The following is an 18743-nucleotide window of genomic DNA, read 5'->3' as shown; positions in this document are numbered from 1 at the left end:
CCACATAAAGTTACAGAGCAGAATCACTGAGTTCTGAGGCTTATAGCTTGGAAAAGTCAGCAATGGTCTAACTCAAAAATTGCAGTTCCACGCCTCCTCTATAATTAACAGAAACTGTTAGCCTCATGACAACTTTCCATGGCTGGAGTAATGCATAGGCCTTGTACTGTTGTCTATATAGTATAGTTGCACTGGACCTTTGTGAGAGGCCACAGTCCTTCTGCTTTTCCTGGTCTAAAACAAGTTTTAGCTTTGCCTTAACCCTTCTACTGATTAACCATGTTTAATTTCCATCTACTTAGCGTGCGTGTGTGTGAATGAAAGAAAATACGGAAAAGTAGAGGGAAGGGTAGGTCCTAATGTGTAACATCACACATTCTTAAATACCCTCAAAGACACACCACAGTACTCCCATTAATTTCTCTTTATTAATGTAAAGACACTAAACAAGTAGAAGACATAGCCAAGTCAGATACATAAGCGCACCAGCAGAATCGTCATATGGCTACAATGACAGCATGTAAAAATTGATCGCAAACAGTCTGGGAGTTTGGATCCAGTGATACAAGATTTTTCAATTAAATTATACATTCACATTTTGTTCACTAACTTTCTATGACCGATGAACACAGTCACAACCAAAACATGTTACTCAAGCGTGCTAAAGTCATGCGTATACAGCATTTCAATGTTAGCTCTTATTTTAATATTTATGTTTGTGAAGTACAACTTACAGCTAATGTGCCAATACTGAACCGTGACTCTCTCTGCACAGGCCCACATCAACAACATGACCCATGCTTTCAACATCCATGTGGAAAACTCATCAACTAAGTGGGGAAAACAAGCCTGTAACTTGCCGAATACAAAGACACATAATATATATATGATGAAAAAAAACAACATTTCAACATTAAATTACAGAGCTCCAAAAATAAAATAACAACAATCTATTTTCAAGAAAAAGAATGAATAAAAAATTATATCTACATTTGTATATAAAAACATAGGATTGTAATAAGTTAGACTTTTTCAATATGGAAACTCATGTGTTTCTTACAGATCTAAAAGTGACTAAGGATTGCCTTTAAACAAGTTATATTCATTACAGTATCTAAATAGATACGCAGGCATGGGTCAAACAGCAGAGGGATCCTTGAGGTACCCTGTGAGGTCGGACCCCAACTTTAAGTCGGTGGTTTGAAAAGAGGGGGGGGGGGGGGGGGGGGGGGGGTTTGGGATAAATGTAAATAGACGTTAGTTAAAAAAATTTTTTCCTTGTTTTCTCCCCGATTGCCACGACTTAGGAAAACAATTTTCAAAAAAAAAAAAAAAAAGAAGAAAAAAAAAAGTCACATACTTTTATTGCACAGAGGTAGAGTTAGGGCTACCTAGACCTCACAGGGATTGTTAGAGACATAGCCCTGATGGTTTACAAGTCTTCAACTCACAAACTGCACACATCACAAGTATTTTAAAAAGATTTGCCACTTGACCCACGCTTGCTGAAATGACACAGTGGGTTGGAAAACCCTGCATGGTAGCAGCGAGCAGAGAGCGCACCCCTTCACGGTTAAGAATATGGGGAACAGAGAGCAGCAGAGAGGCAGGCTGAACCATGACGGTTAAAACTGCATATTGTCCACCTGGAGGCAAATGTTGAATGGTGTGTCTGTGGGGGTTTAATGTTCTTTTACACTCACACAAATACCAAGGTAGATAAAAATAAAAATCACAAGGAAAATATGTTGACCCTTCATCTGCCCAACTTTGCAGTGGTGCTTATCCAAATGACCCAGGATGCCCCCGACTGAACTTCACGCTCTTAACGATTCTCTGATCCTGGAATGAATTTGTAGATGAGCCGACGAAGACTGGGAGGCCTGTGTGTGCACGGCTCAAATGAAGGAGCAGAGACTGAGGATGCAGATTAAGGCACCATGGAACCCTGACAAATCTGAGGCACATTCCAGGACAGTACTTTTGACGTGGCTCAGGCTGTAGTTCAAGCTGATCTCTGGTCTGGTGGCCAACTGCTATGTCATGCAACCTAGAAACTGTCCACAGAGGGTACATGTGTCGGGCTCTCCCCCCATGTTCCCCACCTCCCTTGTGTGTCTCAGGAATAACAGCATCTACTGATTACAGCAACTCGTGACTGAGTCCAGATCTGGAGCATGCTTTATTTCCTGACCTACACACTTGCAGACTTAAAGAAATAGTCCACCATTTGAGAAAGTTTGCTTATGTATTAGTGTGAAATCTGTACGCTACATAAACCACAAGCAGAAACTAAGAAGCTTAGCTTGGCTCAGCTGAAGAACAAAAACAGTTCTAAGGTACTCAATCATAATATGTCGTGTGTATTTTTTTCCAATAAATATTTCATTTTAAATGTGTTTGTGCTCATTTAGAAAGAGTGACATCACATAGTTTGAGCTCTGACTGCTATTAGTAAACCTTTCAGTACTGTCTACAGCACATGCAGCTTTACAGCTGAGGGATGCGGATTGTTCATGGTAAGCTACCAACTAGCTTGTGAATCATCACGACATAAAGTTAGCCACAGTATGGCAAAGGTACTGTGGCACTGCATTACAAGGGAAATGTAACTATTTAATAACTTAAAATGTGCTGACTGGGTAACAAATCCAATAACATCACTTTTAAAGGGAAGTAATCAAAGCAAAAGGCTACAACCATTTCCTCTTTTGACACTGGTCGCATTTTCACATGCAAACAGGCTTCGCTATGTGCATGCCTTTGGTTTCAGAACTGAAAAACATTTTGGTGAGATCCTACTTAAAAGCTCTTTTTGGCTTGAGAATTCAACTTGACTAATAATTTACTTGTTCTTATTGCTTTTGTGTTGTGCTGAGCTGAGCTAGATTTGACACCGATATTCAGGTTGTACAGAGTAACATCCATTAGGTTGACTGGATTTACCAAAAACAATTAAATGTAAACACCAACATTTTATTTGGTAATTGTAACAGACTAACTGCTTTGCAGTTTGTTTATTATTCAGTTTATAATTTATTAACTAGATTCTATGTCTGCATTTGCATAGTTTTGCCTTTTCAGCTGAGCTGACATGCTCCCTATTAGAAATTTAGTACGAGAATTTTTGAAATTCAAATGGCAGTTTCACCAGCTATGTCTAAAGCCGATCACTTTCTGCTTCACACTTCAGCGTAAAGGTGGTAAAAATTCTTAACGCTTCTCTTTTGTAAGTGTATTTGCCAAAATGTGCAACTATTCCTTTAAGACTGAAGCCAGCACATGCAACCACACGCAATCTTAAAGCTCCTCTAAAGCAACAATTAAAGTCGTGGATAAAAACAGAAAACAAACAAACCCATTCAGACAGTGATTCAAAGATGCACAGACATGCAGCCAGATGTACAACACCACATTCACACACACAACTATGTTAGTGCCAGGTTCAGAGCTCTCAGCCCCCTCCCCCCACTACCACACACACATGTCCACATTTACAGTAACATGAAGGACATCTAACACACATCTAGGAAGATATGAAGTAGTGCAAGGGAAGGTTAAGCCCACCTTTACTTTTTTGTACGTTAAGAACATTGTGATGCGTCTCTCACACACACACACACACACACACACACACGAAATTACTGACATTCATCAATATCTAGGGAACTGTAAAAGCAGTGCAGTATAATGTCATGCACAGCTGCTATTGTTTTGTTGTATTCAAGAGATCAGTTAACAGTGGTGTAGTTAAAAACTAGAAAGCAGCATTAATCTTTTTTTATACCCATCCTCTAAAGGTCATTCCCAATGTGGACAGGTGCAAAACAGGTTGGCAGGCAGTGACAGTAGCAGTAGGAACCATCACTTTGGCACCAGGCCACGGGATTGGGGATAAAGAGGGGATCCTGGGCTGGAGGGGCTGTATGAAGAGGTCGGGGTACTCGACTTCTTGCCTGTTCTTGGTCGTCTAAAGGAGAGAAAAGATTGGCATAGAGTTAGAAAACCTTTTGGTGTCACACCATCAGTGAGTTTATGCTGTTTACAGGGTTCATCTGTCACATATCAAAAATTTGCAGAGTCTTTAACAGGGTAAATCATTTCCTCTGAATGCAAATTTACAATCTGCTGTCTCCTTCCTTTTGTGTTGCGTTGTACAATATGGACAGAAATGAAACAAAGAGGAAGAGATTATTTTGTACAACAAGCCAATGTAAAGCTGTTGCAACATGGTGGGTGTAAAATATTACCAAAAAAAAAGCAAAAAAAAAAAAAAAAAGCACTAGTATCTTAACAGGATGCGGCACTCGAAGGTGAATATAACTTGTGGTACTGTTGCTTACCCTGACTTTGGCTTCTTGAGGCTGCCGCTAGCACCAGCAGGCAGCATTTGTCCCAAGCTGCTGTGAAAGCTTGAGGCATCTACCTCGATCTCATCCTCATCCCGAAGAGCATCCTCCAGAGCTGCCGCCAGCTTTGGGGCGATAACTGGCTCCTGGTACTCTTTAGAGGTCCGTGCAGGAATGTCCATATCCAGCATTATGATGTTCTCAGCCTAGAACAATGACACAGAATCACATTCATCTGGGAAAATTCAGTTATATACAAATGTGGTCAGAAGATTTACACATGTTGGGAAGGTCTCTTAGAGACTTTTATAAACAGCTGCAGATCATCAGTTCAAACTCCTGTATGCAAGTATAAGTTTGCCAAGATCTTGAAGAAGACCAGCTGTTTAAGAACAACCCAGGAACCACCATGCCTCGGGCCTACTGTGAATTGGAAACTACTAGAGCACCAGTGTGAAAATAATATGATGTTATATAATGCATTGCATTATGTTTAATAACCAGTAAAGTATTTGCAATGAGCTCAATCTTAAACCTGTGCAGCAGTAACGTTAATCTTTTAAATACTGACAACTGCCATTGCTACGTCTCAGCCTAACTTTAAAAAGTTAGGCGTACTGGCACAAAAGTTAGGCGCACACAAATTTTATAATAATTTATATAATTATAACGTGTTTTTCTGGATACACTGTGCTTTTTCAGCTTTCAAAGATTGATGACACCGTGTCAGAGCACTGGCTATGAATTTCAGACGGATCAGGCCTTAACTTAACAGAAAAGTTAGCAATAGTTCTTTTCCTATTCCACTTCTGTCGTGCCTAGGCTGCTCACTACGGCTGGGTATCATCACTGATTTCTATAATCCATTCGATTCCGGTTTTCAAAGTCCCGATTCGATTCAACTTAGCCTCAGTCAGAAATATTATTTCTGATCATTTATCAGTACTGACTTCTTCAGAATTGTGAACATCACAGCAGATGCCTTTGTGTGAAAGTAACTGAGAATAAAACAGAAAAACATGAAGGAGATTTTCCTGGTCTGGCTTTTTATAGCAGATAACCTTAAAAATATTCTACAATGTTCTGCATATAAAGTTTAAATTTCTTCAGTATTGAACAACAGAAAAAAACAGGCTTTCTTGTCCGAGGTCATTTAAGTGAAAAAAAGAAAAGAAAAAGACAGCAGCCACAGCGCTGTAAACAACGGTAGACTGGTGGGTAATAAGCGAATGAATAATACAGAAAACAGAGATTGGAGACGGGAAACTGTTCTTGAAGTACAGAGAGAGATAGAGAGAGAGAGCTAGCTGTGCATGGAGTGTGATTTTAATAGTCGTGGAAGAAAAACAGCAAAATTCATGACGACATTAATCAAATGTGAAGCGCAGTTTGCTGCTTCTTTTGCTGCTGGCTCGGTGGATTTTGGTTGGAGAGACAAAACCTGCAGCTCAGAATCAGCGCAAAAAGACATAATCACAGCGCGGACCGGACGCATCAGGATCGCTAAGCTCCGACAGCGTGTACGTCTACGGGCTGTCGGGTGAGAAAGCCGAGAAAGTTGATTCTGATGCGTCGGTCCATTCTGTGTTTACGTCTTTGTGTGGAATCCGTGTACCTGCTCTCATTTGCTGTTTGGTTGTTGTTGAAATGGTTTTGTGAGCTTTAATCTGAGAATCTGGCGTTTCTGGCAAAACACAGTTATATTTAAAAGTCGATTCAGGATTTAATGAATTGATATCGCTTTATTCAAGCTACTCACCTCCCACTTCCACCTGCACTTTCAACTGGACCACGGCCAATCAGAGAGGTCCCGCCCCTTACTATCTCTGATTGGTTTAGTCCACGATAGGGGCAAAATGTGTGTCTGTTGTTGACCACAGGGAAGGTTGCAGATTTTTTTTTTTTTGCTACCCGAACAGTTGGTCGCACAGGTGCAAGCAAATTTTTTTTTTTTTTTTTTTTTTTTTTTTTAGTCGCACCACTGAAAAATTTGGTCGCATTTGCGACCAAATTGGTCGCACTCTAGAGCTCTGCTACACTGCAGCATTCGAGTTATCACATTCACAAGACCTTCAGAAAATTGGACGTTTGATTTAAGCTCGTTTGATGCACCTATGGTATCATTTTGTAAATCCTAGTTGACTTCTTCTCAACTATGAGCAGGGATCTAGATTAACTTTTTGCCACAGTTGCACTGATGCACTTTTTTTCTTTAAGAGTACCAGCACAAAAGTTAGATGCACCCAAATTTTTCAACCTCATCACTTAACCCCCATGTTTTACATGTTCACTATAACTTTACGTTAACTTAACAAAAAAAGTTATCAATCATTCTTTTCATCTTTTCTCATTACCCACAGCTACATCTACTTCTGTCGGGGCTAGGCTACTCACTAGGGCTGGGTATCATCACCGATTTCTCTATTTGATTCAATTCCGATTCGAAAGGTCCTGATTTGATTCTATTCAATTTTGACCCAGACAATCAGAAATATTTTAATGCTGATCATTAATCAGCACTGACACGTGTGAGACTTCATCAGAGGTGTAAGAATCCCAGCAGATGCCTTTGTGTCAAAGTAATTGAGGATAAAACTCAGAAAAACATGAAGGAGATTTTCCTGGCCTGGCTTTTTAAATAAATAAATACAATTTTATTTATATAGCACCTTTCTAGACAGAATCACAAAGTTCTGCACATAAGATAACAAATAATAAAACTGTAAAACAGACAATATAAAACAGGCAGAAATTTAACCAAAAACAGTTTTAAAAAGGTGAGTTTTGAGTTGTTTTTTTTTTTAAAAAACAACTACCGAGTCCACAGTTCTTAATGTATGAGGGAGAGAGTTCCACAGTCTTGGGGCCACAGTGGCAAAAGCTCTGTCACCCTTTGTTCTCATCTTAGTCTGTTTTATAGCAAGTAAGCCCTGATCAGATGATCTCAGGGACCTGCTAGGGACATAGGGCTGTAGCAGATCGGAGATGTAGGATGGTTCCAGTCTATGCAAGGCTCTAAATGTCAAGACCAGGATCTTAAAATGTACTCTAAATTCAACAGGAAGCCAGTGTAGCTGAAATAGCAGTGGTGTCACATGTGAATACTTTGAGGATTTTGTCAACAGCCTAGCTGCAGCGTTTTGCACAACCTGCAGACGATCCAGAGAACCTTTGCTTAGACACAAACAAACAGATACAATAGTCCAAGCGTGAGGAAATAAATGCATGTATAGCTATCAGTTCAGGGAGAGATAAAAATGGGGCTTAATGATGTCATTTCTTAAATGATAAAAACAAGACCGAACCAGAGATTTCACATGCCGATCCAATGTGAGAGTCGAGTCAAAAGTGACACCTAAATTCCTGATAGAGGATTTAACATGCACAGAAAGAGGACCAAGGGCTTTCACTATCTGGGATAAAGTCTGTCCGGAGCATATATGAGGACTTCAGTTTTCCCCTTCTTGAGTTGGAGTGCTTGATGGAATCAGTCATTTAAAAGCTGAAGCTTAGATAAATCCTGGGGGCTTAAAAGAAATGTACAACTGAATATCATCAGCATAACAGTGATAAGAAATGTCCTCAAAAGAGCCCATTATATGCTGGAGGGGAGAAGATATATTACAACCAATAAAGGCCCCAAAACCGAACCCTGAGGGACACCACAAAAGTAAGGGAGGTAGAGGATGACCTACAATCGGAGACCACCACAGAAAAAGATCGGTTATGTAGATATGAGGAGAACCACCCTAAGGCAGTACCTGATACACCAACCCAATGTTTTAAGCCTTTCAAGGAGGATGTGGTGGTCAACAGTGTCAAAAGTCGATGTTAGGTCCAACATAACTAGGACCGAGCATTTTCCTGCATCATTATTCATCAAAATGTCACTTGAGACCCTAGGAAGGGCTGTTTCTGCGGAGTGAGCTCTGCGAAAGCCGGATTGAAACTTATCGCAAATGTTATGTTTGTGAAAGTATCCAAAATGACAGGGCGTGATGAGGTGGAGATAGACATAACAGGTGCTGAATGAGAAAAGTTCATTCTTATGTTATTAATCTTTGCAAGAAGAAAAGAAAGAAAACTGTCACAGTCCTCATTAGATGAAATGGGAGCTATTGAAAGTAGAGCAGGGCGATATGGCCAAAAATATTTATCACGATATATATTTGAAAATTTGCGATAACGATATAACTGACGATATAATTGATGCGAGACAAAATACAACTCCACAACATTACTAGCGCAAAAAGACAACCTACCATTTATTTTCACTTAAACAAGAAGCTGGTTTTTATGTACATTAAAGCTTTATAAAAATGTAACAGTGCAAATGCAAATTCCTTGCTGAAAGTTTAACCAAAAGGCATTTCCAGTAGAAATGGGCTGACATATCCTGAGCATAACCATGTATAATATCCACTGAAGTTAAAAAGAGGTGCTTTGCAACATTAAACTGCAGTGTGCAGTACGTATTTTTCGGACCATGAGGTGCACGGGATTATAAGGCACATTAAGCGAAACAAAGCAGTCAGATAAATCAAACTTTATTAAACTCATTCTTCTTGCTTCCTCCACTTCTGTACCATTGATTCATTAATGTTGAATTCTCTGGCAGCTGTTCTATTCCCATGTTGTTGCAGTATATTAATGACTAACCTGGTATTGTGGATGGATTATCTCAGTTGTTCTCCTGACTGAAGTTTGGTCCGTTTACAGCATCCTGCCATGCGATTGCATTTGTCTCTAACCATGAGGAACCTTCACGTTAACTTTTATAAGTGGAAAAGTGTTAGTGTTCGTCCTCCAGCTTCACTGTTTATGTTATGCTAACATAGCTGTGTCGCTAGCGATCACGTAGCACATCATTATATACCAGCTAGCCCAACTTCAGTAACCCTACAAACGTCACTGCTGTTTAGTTTCCTGTCTTCATTTATGTTGGACGTGATAGCAGAGCTGTACGTTTGAATTTTTTCAGAAATCTCTCAGTCAGAACATGCTATATCATGCTTAGGTAACTAGCGAAACTAGCGAGCTAACTTCCGCTAGCTTCCTGCTAACTTCTAACTCCGTTAAATGTAATAAATTTTGTTTTCATGGATGCCTGGAAGTTAAACTTCATAGTTACACCTGGTAAAGCAGCAATGCTGATCGTTTTATTAAAGATGAAAGAATTTAGACAGTTTTTAACTCTCAGTGATGCTGCAGTGTTTGTTTGACCTGAAGTATACGGAGTTTAGGACCCAGATTACTCCCAGATTTAAGAGCATCTTAGTCCGACAAATACGACAATAACGACGGCCGCTTGCATGTTCTGCAAAAAAATGTGCTTTGTTGTGTATCTGACGGACAAACACCAAATCAGTTCCACATCACTGAAGTTGCACCATTTTTACAAACCAATTCTGGTTCATCTGTTTCACTCAACAATCGGCCATGTGCGTATGAAAACAAAGGCACTGCGCATGCGCGTTTTACTCATTCTATCGCGATATTTCATTTTCCTATCGTTGCCTAACATTATACCGGTATTACCGTGAACGGTATAAAATGGCCCAGCCCTAATTGAAAGTTTACATTTCTACGCTATTGAACAGCAGAAATGAGGCTTTCTTGTCAGACGTAATTTTTTTTTGGGGGGGGGGGGAAACGCGTCCGACAGCGCTGTAAACAACGGTAGACTGGTGAAAAATAAGCAAGAAAATGAATGCAGATTTTAGACGAGAAACTGTTCTTGAAGTACATGGAGAGAGAGAGAGCGAGAGAAAGAGCTGTGCAGAAAGGGTGATTTTTATTGTGGTTGAAGCAAAGCAGTAAAAGTAAGAGAGAATTCATGAAGATGTTTATCAAAGGTGAAGTGCAGTTTTGATCTTCTTTTGATGCTGGTTCAATGAGTTTTGGTTGGAGAGAGACAAAACTTGTAGCATCAGAATCTAGCGCAAAATAAGAAGTAAACACAAAGCACGGACCCGGAGCATCAGAATCATTGAGCTGTCAGTTTTCATTTATATTTAAAAGTCGATTTAGGATTTAATGAATCGATATCGCTTCATTCACTACTACTACTCACCTCTATCCGCCTGCACTTTCAAACGTACACACGCTTAGGACTACAGGACTATCTGGACCATGGACAATCAGAGAGGTCTCGCCCCTGACTATCTCTGATTGGTTTAGACCTCGATATAGGCATAATGTGTGTCTGTTGTTGACCACACGGAGACTTTCAGAGACTTTTTGTATGGCTGGTCGCACTGGTGCGACCTACGAGTTTTTTAGTTGCACCATTGAGAAATTAGGTTGCATATGCGACCAAATTGGTCGCACGCTAGAGCCCTGTATGAGAGTGAGGTGAATTTCAACGCGTTGTGCTCCCATGCACAACCTTTGTTGTCCCCATCAGCTTTCTACAGCTGAGGGAAAATACAGTTTTATATGCAGTGATAACTTAACTATAATAACAACACTATAAAGGAGAGGGAGAAAAGCTTACTTTGTATCTCATGTCAGGCTTCAACATCATGGCCACACGGGCATGGTGACTGAGGGGCCTCCAGTAGCCGACTGCAGACCGAGGCCTGCTCATCATCTGATGGTCACTGAGTGAGAAAGAGAGAGAGAGAAAAGGAGTATTACAAAGCAGCATGGGAAATTTGCTTCTTGCTTTGGTGTTTTACAATAAATCAGTTGCCAGCTCTGCCACTCTGCAGCACTATAATGAGCAACTGTGTGCACCATTTGCTAGAATTGCATGCCAAACAGCATCTATTGAAGGGACTTTTAGTTTCCCTTTCCTAATAAGGCACAGGTTCCACAGCTGGTTCTCCAACACTTGTCTGTTTTAGCTCTTTTCCAGTAGAACCTATTAGGGTCAGGTCGGCTCGGTTTTTAGGGTTTTCCATTAGGTGGCAGTACCTGGTACCAGGTACTTTTTTAGTACATACTTGGCCGGAATTCCAAGCGATCTAAAGTGATCAGAAAACATGACGTCAAGACTGCATGCCACCGATTGGCTAGTCAGTGATGTCATTCGATAAGTCTCCTTCACGAGAAGCAAAACTTCTACTTATGAATCCCTGCAATGAGGAAAATGGCTACACAAAAAACAACAGCGTGGTTCCAGACCGAGCAGCAAGTATATCACCGACTCAATGTGTTCCTTTGTTGTGGTGTTTAGAACGACCCCACGTACATTGGGTGGTACTCGATTGTAATGGACAACCAAAACAGAGTCGAGTAGGTAGTAGAGGAGAAGCACTATTTGTGAACCTATACAAAGAAAGGTAAATATAAGCTAGTCAAGCAGAAAACATTCTAAAAATGTTATGATTTGAGATGGAAAGACCCACTCTGAATATTCCCAGACTTACTCCTCAATACGTGTGATGGGCTTCATCTTCCATTCCTCAGGCTCCTCATCGAAGAAAGCCCTGTTGACTATTTTGTTTTTCTCCTCTAGAGGAATGAAGTTTTCAATAATCAGATGTCTGAAAGAAACACATGAACATTTAATAGACAGACAGGGAGACAGAGAGAGACAAAGAAAACTCAGACATGTTATTTAAAACAGGAAAGGTTGAAAGCATTTGAATGTAATGTATCTGTTCCTCATTAAATATTTCATTTCCATGCACTACAGTGAGAAAGAGTCTTAAAGCACAAGAAGCTCCACTAATTCGCTAGCAATCTTTTTACGGTTCCTCCTCGATCACATGACACAGTCTTGATCAGAGATTTGTGTCGGGCCAACATTGATATGCAGACTTCATACTTGAGTTTGAGGTCCCTGGTGAGTTCGTTTTGGATCTGCTCCATCTCCTGGCGCTCGTTGATGTGTGCTTCTTGGAGATCTTGGATTTCTGCCTTCACTGACTGCAGCTTGGAAAACAGCTAGAGGAGAGAGAAAGAGAAAACTAGAGTGACCAGAAAAAGACTGTTAGAGCATTCAGCCTTAAATGTTTTTGTTTAAAAGCCTGATTGTCATAAGGAATAATGAACAACCCAAATAGAACACCACAGACAATACCCGACTTAAAATAGCAGTTGACCTACTTACTTGCAAGAAACTTTATTACCCGACAAACCAAAAACACTGTACCTTCAACAGTGTCATTATGATGACAAGGTATGCCAACTTTGTCAATCTCAATATTAGATTCTGATCGTTTTATTTATTTATTTCTTATTTTTTGTTAAATGAAGGTTATGAAATTCAACATTTTTTTTACCATCCAAATCCATATACATGTTGATATAGTTAGTTTGTTGCACATTCAGCACAATTATTTTCATATTAAACAAATTTTAATACTAGACAAAGATAGCCCGAGTAAATATGAAAGGTTTTGAAATGATTACATCATTTAAGTAAGACAAATATGCAAAAAAATCTAACTCAGGAAGGGGGCAAATACTTTCACAGCATTGTAAACGTTCAGTTCAATTGAGTCAGCTCACAATCACCTCAATGTGCTTATATTGTAATAAAAAAAATTCTATAAGGTTACTGAGATCTGGTAATAATGATGGGGAGGAAGAAGCCCTTTTAACAGGAAGAGAACTCTGGGGAAAACGAGGCTCAGAGATAGACGGCCATCAGCTGGAGATTAGGGTAATGGCTTTTGAAATGAAAGATACCATGTTTACACTGCAGGTTTACCTCATTCTACATAAAGTGGAGAGTTTGTTTCCAGCCAGTCTGGTTTATCAACGACTCTATACTCTGCAATGCCATCATTAATCTTTGGTAACAAAGCAAAACACTTTTCACTTGTTTTCACTTTCATTAATTTCCATTTCTATATTCATTTTAAATGTCAGGGGCTGATATTGTAAAATCATAGCCTCTTAAAAAAAAAAGAAAAGAGTACTCTCAGAACTCAGTTCCTCTTTTTCTTTTGTGTCAACATGAAAACAAAAACTATTTTGACATTTGGGAATCAATTCAGAATTCTTCCATACCCATGTGAACCAAATTTGTTGATAATGCCTTGGGCAAATGTGACAACCATCCTCACCTTTTTCAGCTTCTTGGTTTTAATGTCAACTTCCTGTTGCAGAGAAGTGTAGGTCTCCTTAAGCTCCAGTGTCTCTTCATCACGACTTTCCATTTGCTGCTGCATCTCTCGCTCTCGCCGTTTCTGGGGACACATAAACAAACTTGCATGTGTTCACAACTTTTAATGGGTTCTGTCTCTGAGATCAAAGACAATTTACTGGCTGAAAGATGTTTTCGTCTGGTACTAAATGGACAAAAATGTTCACTTTCAAAAATCAGTGCCTAGTCTGCTGAAGAAGTCTGAAATGCCTAACAAGGAATTTGATGAATTTGGAATCATAAGTACATGGGATAGAAAACTGCTAGCAGAGTAATGTTTTGGTAATATAGAAAGTATTACCCCTGTACTTGGCCTTGGTGCCAACCCCTTTACTATACCTGTTCAGCAATCTCCTGCCTCTTTTGCTCCAGCATTCTTTGCTGCTCATTGGTGTGATCCACAATGTTCTTCCCCCCTACTAGGAGCTTACTCTCCATCGCCTGGATGCAAATAAAAATTAGGAAAAGATCTCTTTAAGTCACACAAGGGATAAAAGAAAATGACTCCAAGCACAGGACCAGTACAACCTCAAAGAAGCTATGGTAACTTTTGTGAGTGTAATTTAAATAATTTTGAGCTTGAACGCTTCCTTTTGTTCAAAATTGCTTCAACAGATAAGTAGAAGTTCCCCACAGCACATAGGTGCTCATGTTTGATTTGACAGATTTGTGTGTTATTTTTAACACACTGGATACCCTTCTTTGTGTCTACATCCAGGGATCTTTTGTTTCTTAAGTGAATGTGTGAACCACTGCACTACGGAGCCACAGCTAGTTCTAAAAGGAAGAACACCTATGCCAGAGTCATTTTCATTGACTTTGTCTCAGCTTTTAACACGATCATTCCACAGCAGTTGGTGGAAAAGCTGATTCTATTAGGCGTGAACCCTGCAACCTCCAACTGGGTTTTCAGCTTCCTGACAAAGCGGCAACAGACAGTCAAGGTGGGCAGCCACACATCAAAGACTATCTTACCGAGTACAGGCTCTCCTCAGGGGGGTGTCCTGAGCCCGCTGTTGTTCAGTCTGCTCACACATGACTCTAACCAAATTGTGAAGTTTGTAGATGACTCAACAGTGGTTGGCCTCATCACTGACATGAGTGATGAGTCCACTTATATAATGGACATGGAGCAGCTTGAAGTGTGGTGTAGATCTCATAATCCCACCATCAATGTGTATAAAACAAAAGAGATGGTAATTGATTTCAGGAAGTCTGGCAGAGTTCACAGACCTCACCATAGATGGTGCTGCTGTGGAGAGGGCCAGCAGTGTTAAGTTTCTGGGTGTGCACCTAGAGTTAATACCACAGCAGTTTAAATTGAAACAAAAAGAAAAAGCACAAAAGCGTCTCCACTCCCTCAGGAGACTCAGAAAAGCAGGACTCTCCACACTTCACCTCACAACTTTTTGCAGAGGCACCATTAAAAACATCCTGACACAAAGTTTTACATCTTGGTTTGGCAGCTGCAAGTCCAATGAAAAGCAACAACTCAATAGACTGCCAGGAGGATTGTTGGTGCCCCTCTCTCGTCTCTGGAAGAAATCTACAAACAGAGCTGCATACACTTAGCTATCTCCATCATCAGAGACTCCCACCACCCCTCTCATAGCCTGTTCTCCCTCCTGCTGTCTGGCAAGAGAGAGGAGCATCAGCTGCAGAACCACCAGGATGCTGGAAGGGTTCTTTGCACAAGCAGCGAGACTGACAAATGAACTGTGCCCCCTCCCCATCCATTCCGCTATTCACAAAGCTATACTGTAAGATCTACAAGCGGACTTTGATAACCCCTATCTACACATGCATGCACACACGCATACAATATACAGCTCAAATACACACACGACTTAATTTAATTACCCCCTTCTGTGAAAGGACTGCTGCTGCTATCGGAATTAGTGTGACTATTTAGACTTGAGTTTGTTTTAGAATTTAGATTTTGTTTTTTGTTTTTTTTATCCCCGTTTATTGTTATGATTTATTACTGCCTTTTTAAAAACATTTTATTGACTATTTCACCAGCTGATGAGTGTTTCATTTCAGCCTGGGTAACACCATACGAAATGACAAACTTCTTGAAACTCTTGGTACTTAAAAAAAAAAAAAAAAAATCTGCTTACCTTAACTTTGGCTGCAAGCTTCTCTCCGGCCTCCCTCTCCTTCCGGAAGTCTTCCATTTTCCTCTCTTTCTCTTTAAGAAGCCGGGCTTTCTCCTCAGCTACCAGGCTGTGATCCTCCAGGATTGCCTTTCTCTCCTTTTCCAACTTCTCCTGCTGTTCTCTCCAGTAGTCCCCCTTGTCGTCTCCATCTTCCTCATCGTCCTCTGTCTCGCCACTTTCCAGACCCTCATCATCGCTCCCTTCCCCAGCTCTCCTCCTCAGCCTTCTCTTTTTCTTTCCTGAGCGTTTCTGCAGCTGCGCCTTCAGCCTGGCAATCTCCTCCTGAAACTCCCTGAGCAGGGCATCTTTGGGATCTTCATTGATACGTGGTTTGTTCTTGATATTTTTTGCCCTGTTTGAATAGCGCAGAGTTGTTAAGGTCTCCTCCACATTGTAGGATGCTGGGCCAATGTTGGCAACCATGACAGTGCGGGCATTGCCCCCTAGGGAGTCCTGCAGCAGACGTGTCAGCTTCGAGTCTCGGTAAGGGATGTGGCTGCTCCTGCCATCCACCAGAGCTGATATGACATTACCAAGAGCAGAAAGGGATAGATTTATCTTTGTGGCTTCTTTAAGCCTCTCCCCCTGAGCTCCAGTCTTGGTTTGCCTTTCACTGCCAGCTAAATCCACCAGGTTGAGTTTGCCAACTCTTATGTGGTTCTCTCCATCCACACCCAACTCACTGCACTCCACCGTGATGACAAAAATGGCGTGAGAGCGTGAGCTGTGCTCATTCATATTAGTGGCTCCAACTGATCGATTCTGGTTTCCCACATTCATGACATGCTCGATCTCTCGCACACTCTTGGTAACAAATGATGAAAGATCTTTAACATACACACCCGTGTCGGGCCTCTCCCTGAGCTCGAGACGACGTGACTGATCTTTTGAGAGCAAGTCTCTGATCTCCTCCTGGTAGATTTCTAAGTATGACGCTCTGACAAGGTACTGTTGGTTCTGTGAACGTGAAATGTGTGTGAAGATGTGCTCAAAGGAGTTTGGGATCACTCCTCTCTTCTCCGGATCATTTCTCACCCCTTCCATAGTGTAAGTCTTCCCTGTACCCGTCTGGCCATAAGCAAAGATGGTCCCATTAAATCCCAGAAGAACAGACTCAACCAGGGGCCTGAAGGTTTCATCATACATTTCTAGCTGTTTGGAGTTCCAACCATAAACAGCATCAAATGTAAAGATTTTGGGCAGTTCGTTGCCCGAGGACTCCCTTGGGTTTCTCACAATAATTTGGCCCAGTTTGACATCAACAGACACCACACTCTCATACTTGGCGGCCCGCTCTTTCTCGTTCATAGGACGGCAACGGACCACCACCTTGACTGACTCCGAGCTCTTGCTCTTGGACATGGTGAGGAGCACCTGCCAATCCTTGCTGCTTGGCACCTTGTCTTCCTAAAGAGCAGCTTTAGTAACACTTCAGCAATAGATTGCCCAAATCTGACACTGCTGGGGTGAAAACAATCAGTGAATTACATCTCAGATCATGGTTAAAGCATCGCACAGGTTAAAGTGAAATTCTGCCACCGGATGGCACTGCTTACAAGCAGGTGTTTTGATTTAGGATAAGTACTAGTGCCTAACTTCTTTAAATTTTATGTGTTTTTAGATATCCTCGCTTCTGCACAACTTTGTGGAAGATGATGGTTCCACTAGCTCACTGCACTACCTTGTGTTAGAAAGGGGTATTACAAAGAACTAAATACCAGCCCTAATTCAAACAGCTGGTGTCTCTTTATGACAACATATAGATGTTTTGGACACATGCTAATGACTGTTATTTCTTCAGTCTCTGTTAACAGGTTTAGTTGATTCGGGAAGGGTTAAAAGTATTTTTAACTACCTTTAAGGACAAAAAGAGAAACCCACTTGGTTAAGGTATCGGATAGGCAGCGAGACCGCTTACCTGACACATCTGAGCAGCCGTTCCCTTGCACATAAAACTAAGCTTCCTAAGACTTTTGCAGCTATCACCGTAAAATACCACAGCAACAGGCATAATCACACATTAAGCTAAATATAGTTGTTTAAATGAATAACCGTTTTCCTATTCACATGCAAACTGAAAAAAACAATCGCACTGATACACTGTTCTGTCAGAGTACATAGCAATGACACTACTTTAAATTGGCTAACTGGATTTCAGCTAATTAGGTGAAGAAACCTCACCTTGGTTTAAAGTTGGAATGTCAGATAATTAAATGACAGCCTTTAGAAAGAAATTTGATAAATGGTCAATTTTACGATGGCAGGTTAGTAAACGTTACCAGTTGATTAGTCAAACTCACGGATCAGCTTTCTAGCGTTAGCTCATTTTAAACACGTCCTGTAACGAGACCACAACACTGGGCTAGCAACTGCAAACAAACTGGTAACCTAAGCTACAAATCTGGTAGCACTGCCCGGCTAACACTCTTAGCAAATCTAAAGATTATATTCAAGATATCGCTACGCGAAATTTCGCAAAACCTACTAACACAACTTTACACCAGCCACACAGAAACGTAATTTAACACTAACCAGTGACAAACGTTAGCTTACGCAAAACTCCCACTGCGATGAAGTGAATCGTCGATGGCTAAATTCCTGCCGAACCAGCAGCGGTTCGATTTTGTTGCGCGTCTCCTCGTGAATTTACGGAACGGGTGCTGGAAGTGGCCAAAAATGATCACGTGAAGTCTGGCGTTTAACTTTGTAAGACCCAACCCATCAAAAAAAAAAAATAGCAAGAAAATTCAGATTTTTTTTTTGGAACTAAGATGTCTATTAACCCTCATAACAAAATCCACGGGTTTTTTTTTTTTTTTTGCTACATCATGTTGTGTATGACATATTTAGTGTATCGCATTTGATACATCGGGTGTTTTTGGCACTTTTTTGTAAACAATGTTATTTTAGACAAAAAAATAATTTTGTCCATAACATTTTGAAATTATGGCAAGTATTGATCATGTTGATGAGATCTCAGGTCTCAGAAACTGATACTCATGTATCAAATATAATACAAAGGGCATTATAGGGTTAACAGCAGCTGGTATCCTGTATGTTACATTACTGCCCATTTCTAATTCCTTAGGCAGGAATTGTCATTTCATTCTTTGAAAAAATTCAAAATCTTGTGTG

General features: G+C 40.6%; 1 protein-coding gene across 6 annotated transcripts; it reads right to left on the bottom strand.

Moving 5' to 3' along the window:
* Positions 1–409: 409 nt before the first annotated feature.
* kif3b (kinesin family member 3B) lies at positions 410–18460 on the bottom strand. 6 transcript variants are annotated; one of them, XM_086276648.1, is made up of 9 exons: positions 18141–18460; positions 15570–17069; positions 13789–13890; positions 13370–13492; positions 12124–12242; positions 11723–11839; positions 10846–10951; positions 4344–4555; positions 410–3970 (listed from the first exon to the last, which is right to left on the bottom strand). In XM_086276648.1, the coding sequence occupies exons 2-9, from the start codon at positions 16968–16970 to the stop codon at positions 3865–3867; spliced, it is 2286 nt and encodes a 761-aa protein (XP_086132774.1). In that variant the 5' UTR covers positions 16971–17069; positions 18141–18460; the 3' UTR covers positions 410–3864. The 6 variants fall into 6 exon arrangements, with proteins under 6 accessions (XP_086132774.1, XP_086132776.1, XP_086132777.1 ...); XM_086276650.1 differs by having other exon boundaries at positions 15570–17066; XM_086276651.1 differs by having other exon boundaries at positions 18162–18460.
* Between the last annotated feature and the right edge of the window lie 283 nt (positions 18461–18743).

Source organism: Aulonocara sp. 'chitande type north' Nkhata Bay, linkage group LG20, assembly GCF_057382095.1.
Source record: "Aulonocara sp. 'chitande type north' Nkhata Bay isolate Kocher_YH1m ecotype deep benthic linkage group LG20, A_spYH_male_GT1.1, whole genome shotgun sequence".
Taxonomy (NCBI): domain Eukaryota; kingdom Metazoa; phylum Chordata; class Actinopteri; order Cichliformes; family Cichlidae; genus Aulonocara; species Aulonocara sp. 'chitande type north' Nkhata Bay.
The sequence above is the reverse complement of the archived record's forward strand: the minus strand, read 5'-3'. Positions and strand labels throughout refer to the sequence as shown.

Bases quoted from the DNA above. Each gene is read 5' to 3' on its own strand.
- kif3b (XM_086276648.1), bottom strand. From the start codon at position 16,970: ATGTCCAAGAGCAAGAGCTCGGAGTCAGTCAAGGTGGTGGTCCGTTGC. The intron at 11,840-12,123 runs GTATGAAGTCTG...TGTTTCTTTCAG, and splicing joins ACCAGGGACCTCAAACTCAA to ACATCTGATTATTGAAAACT. The intron at 3,971-4,343 runs GTAAGCAACAGT...TCTCTCCTTTAG, and splicing joins CTCAAGAAGCCAAAGTCAGG to ACGACCAAGAACAGGCAAGA.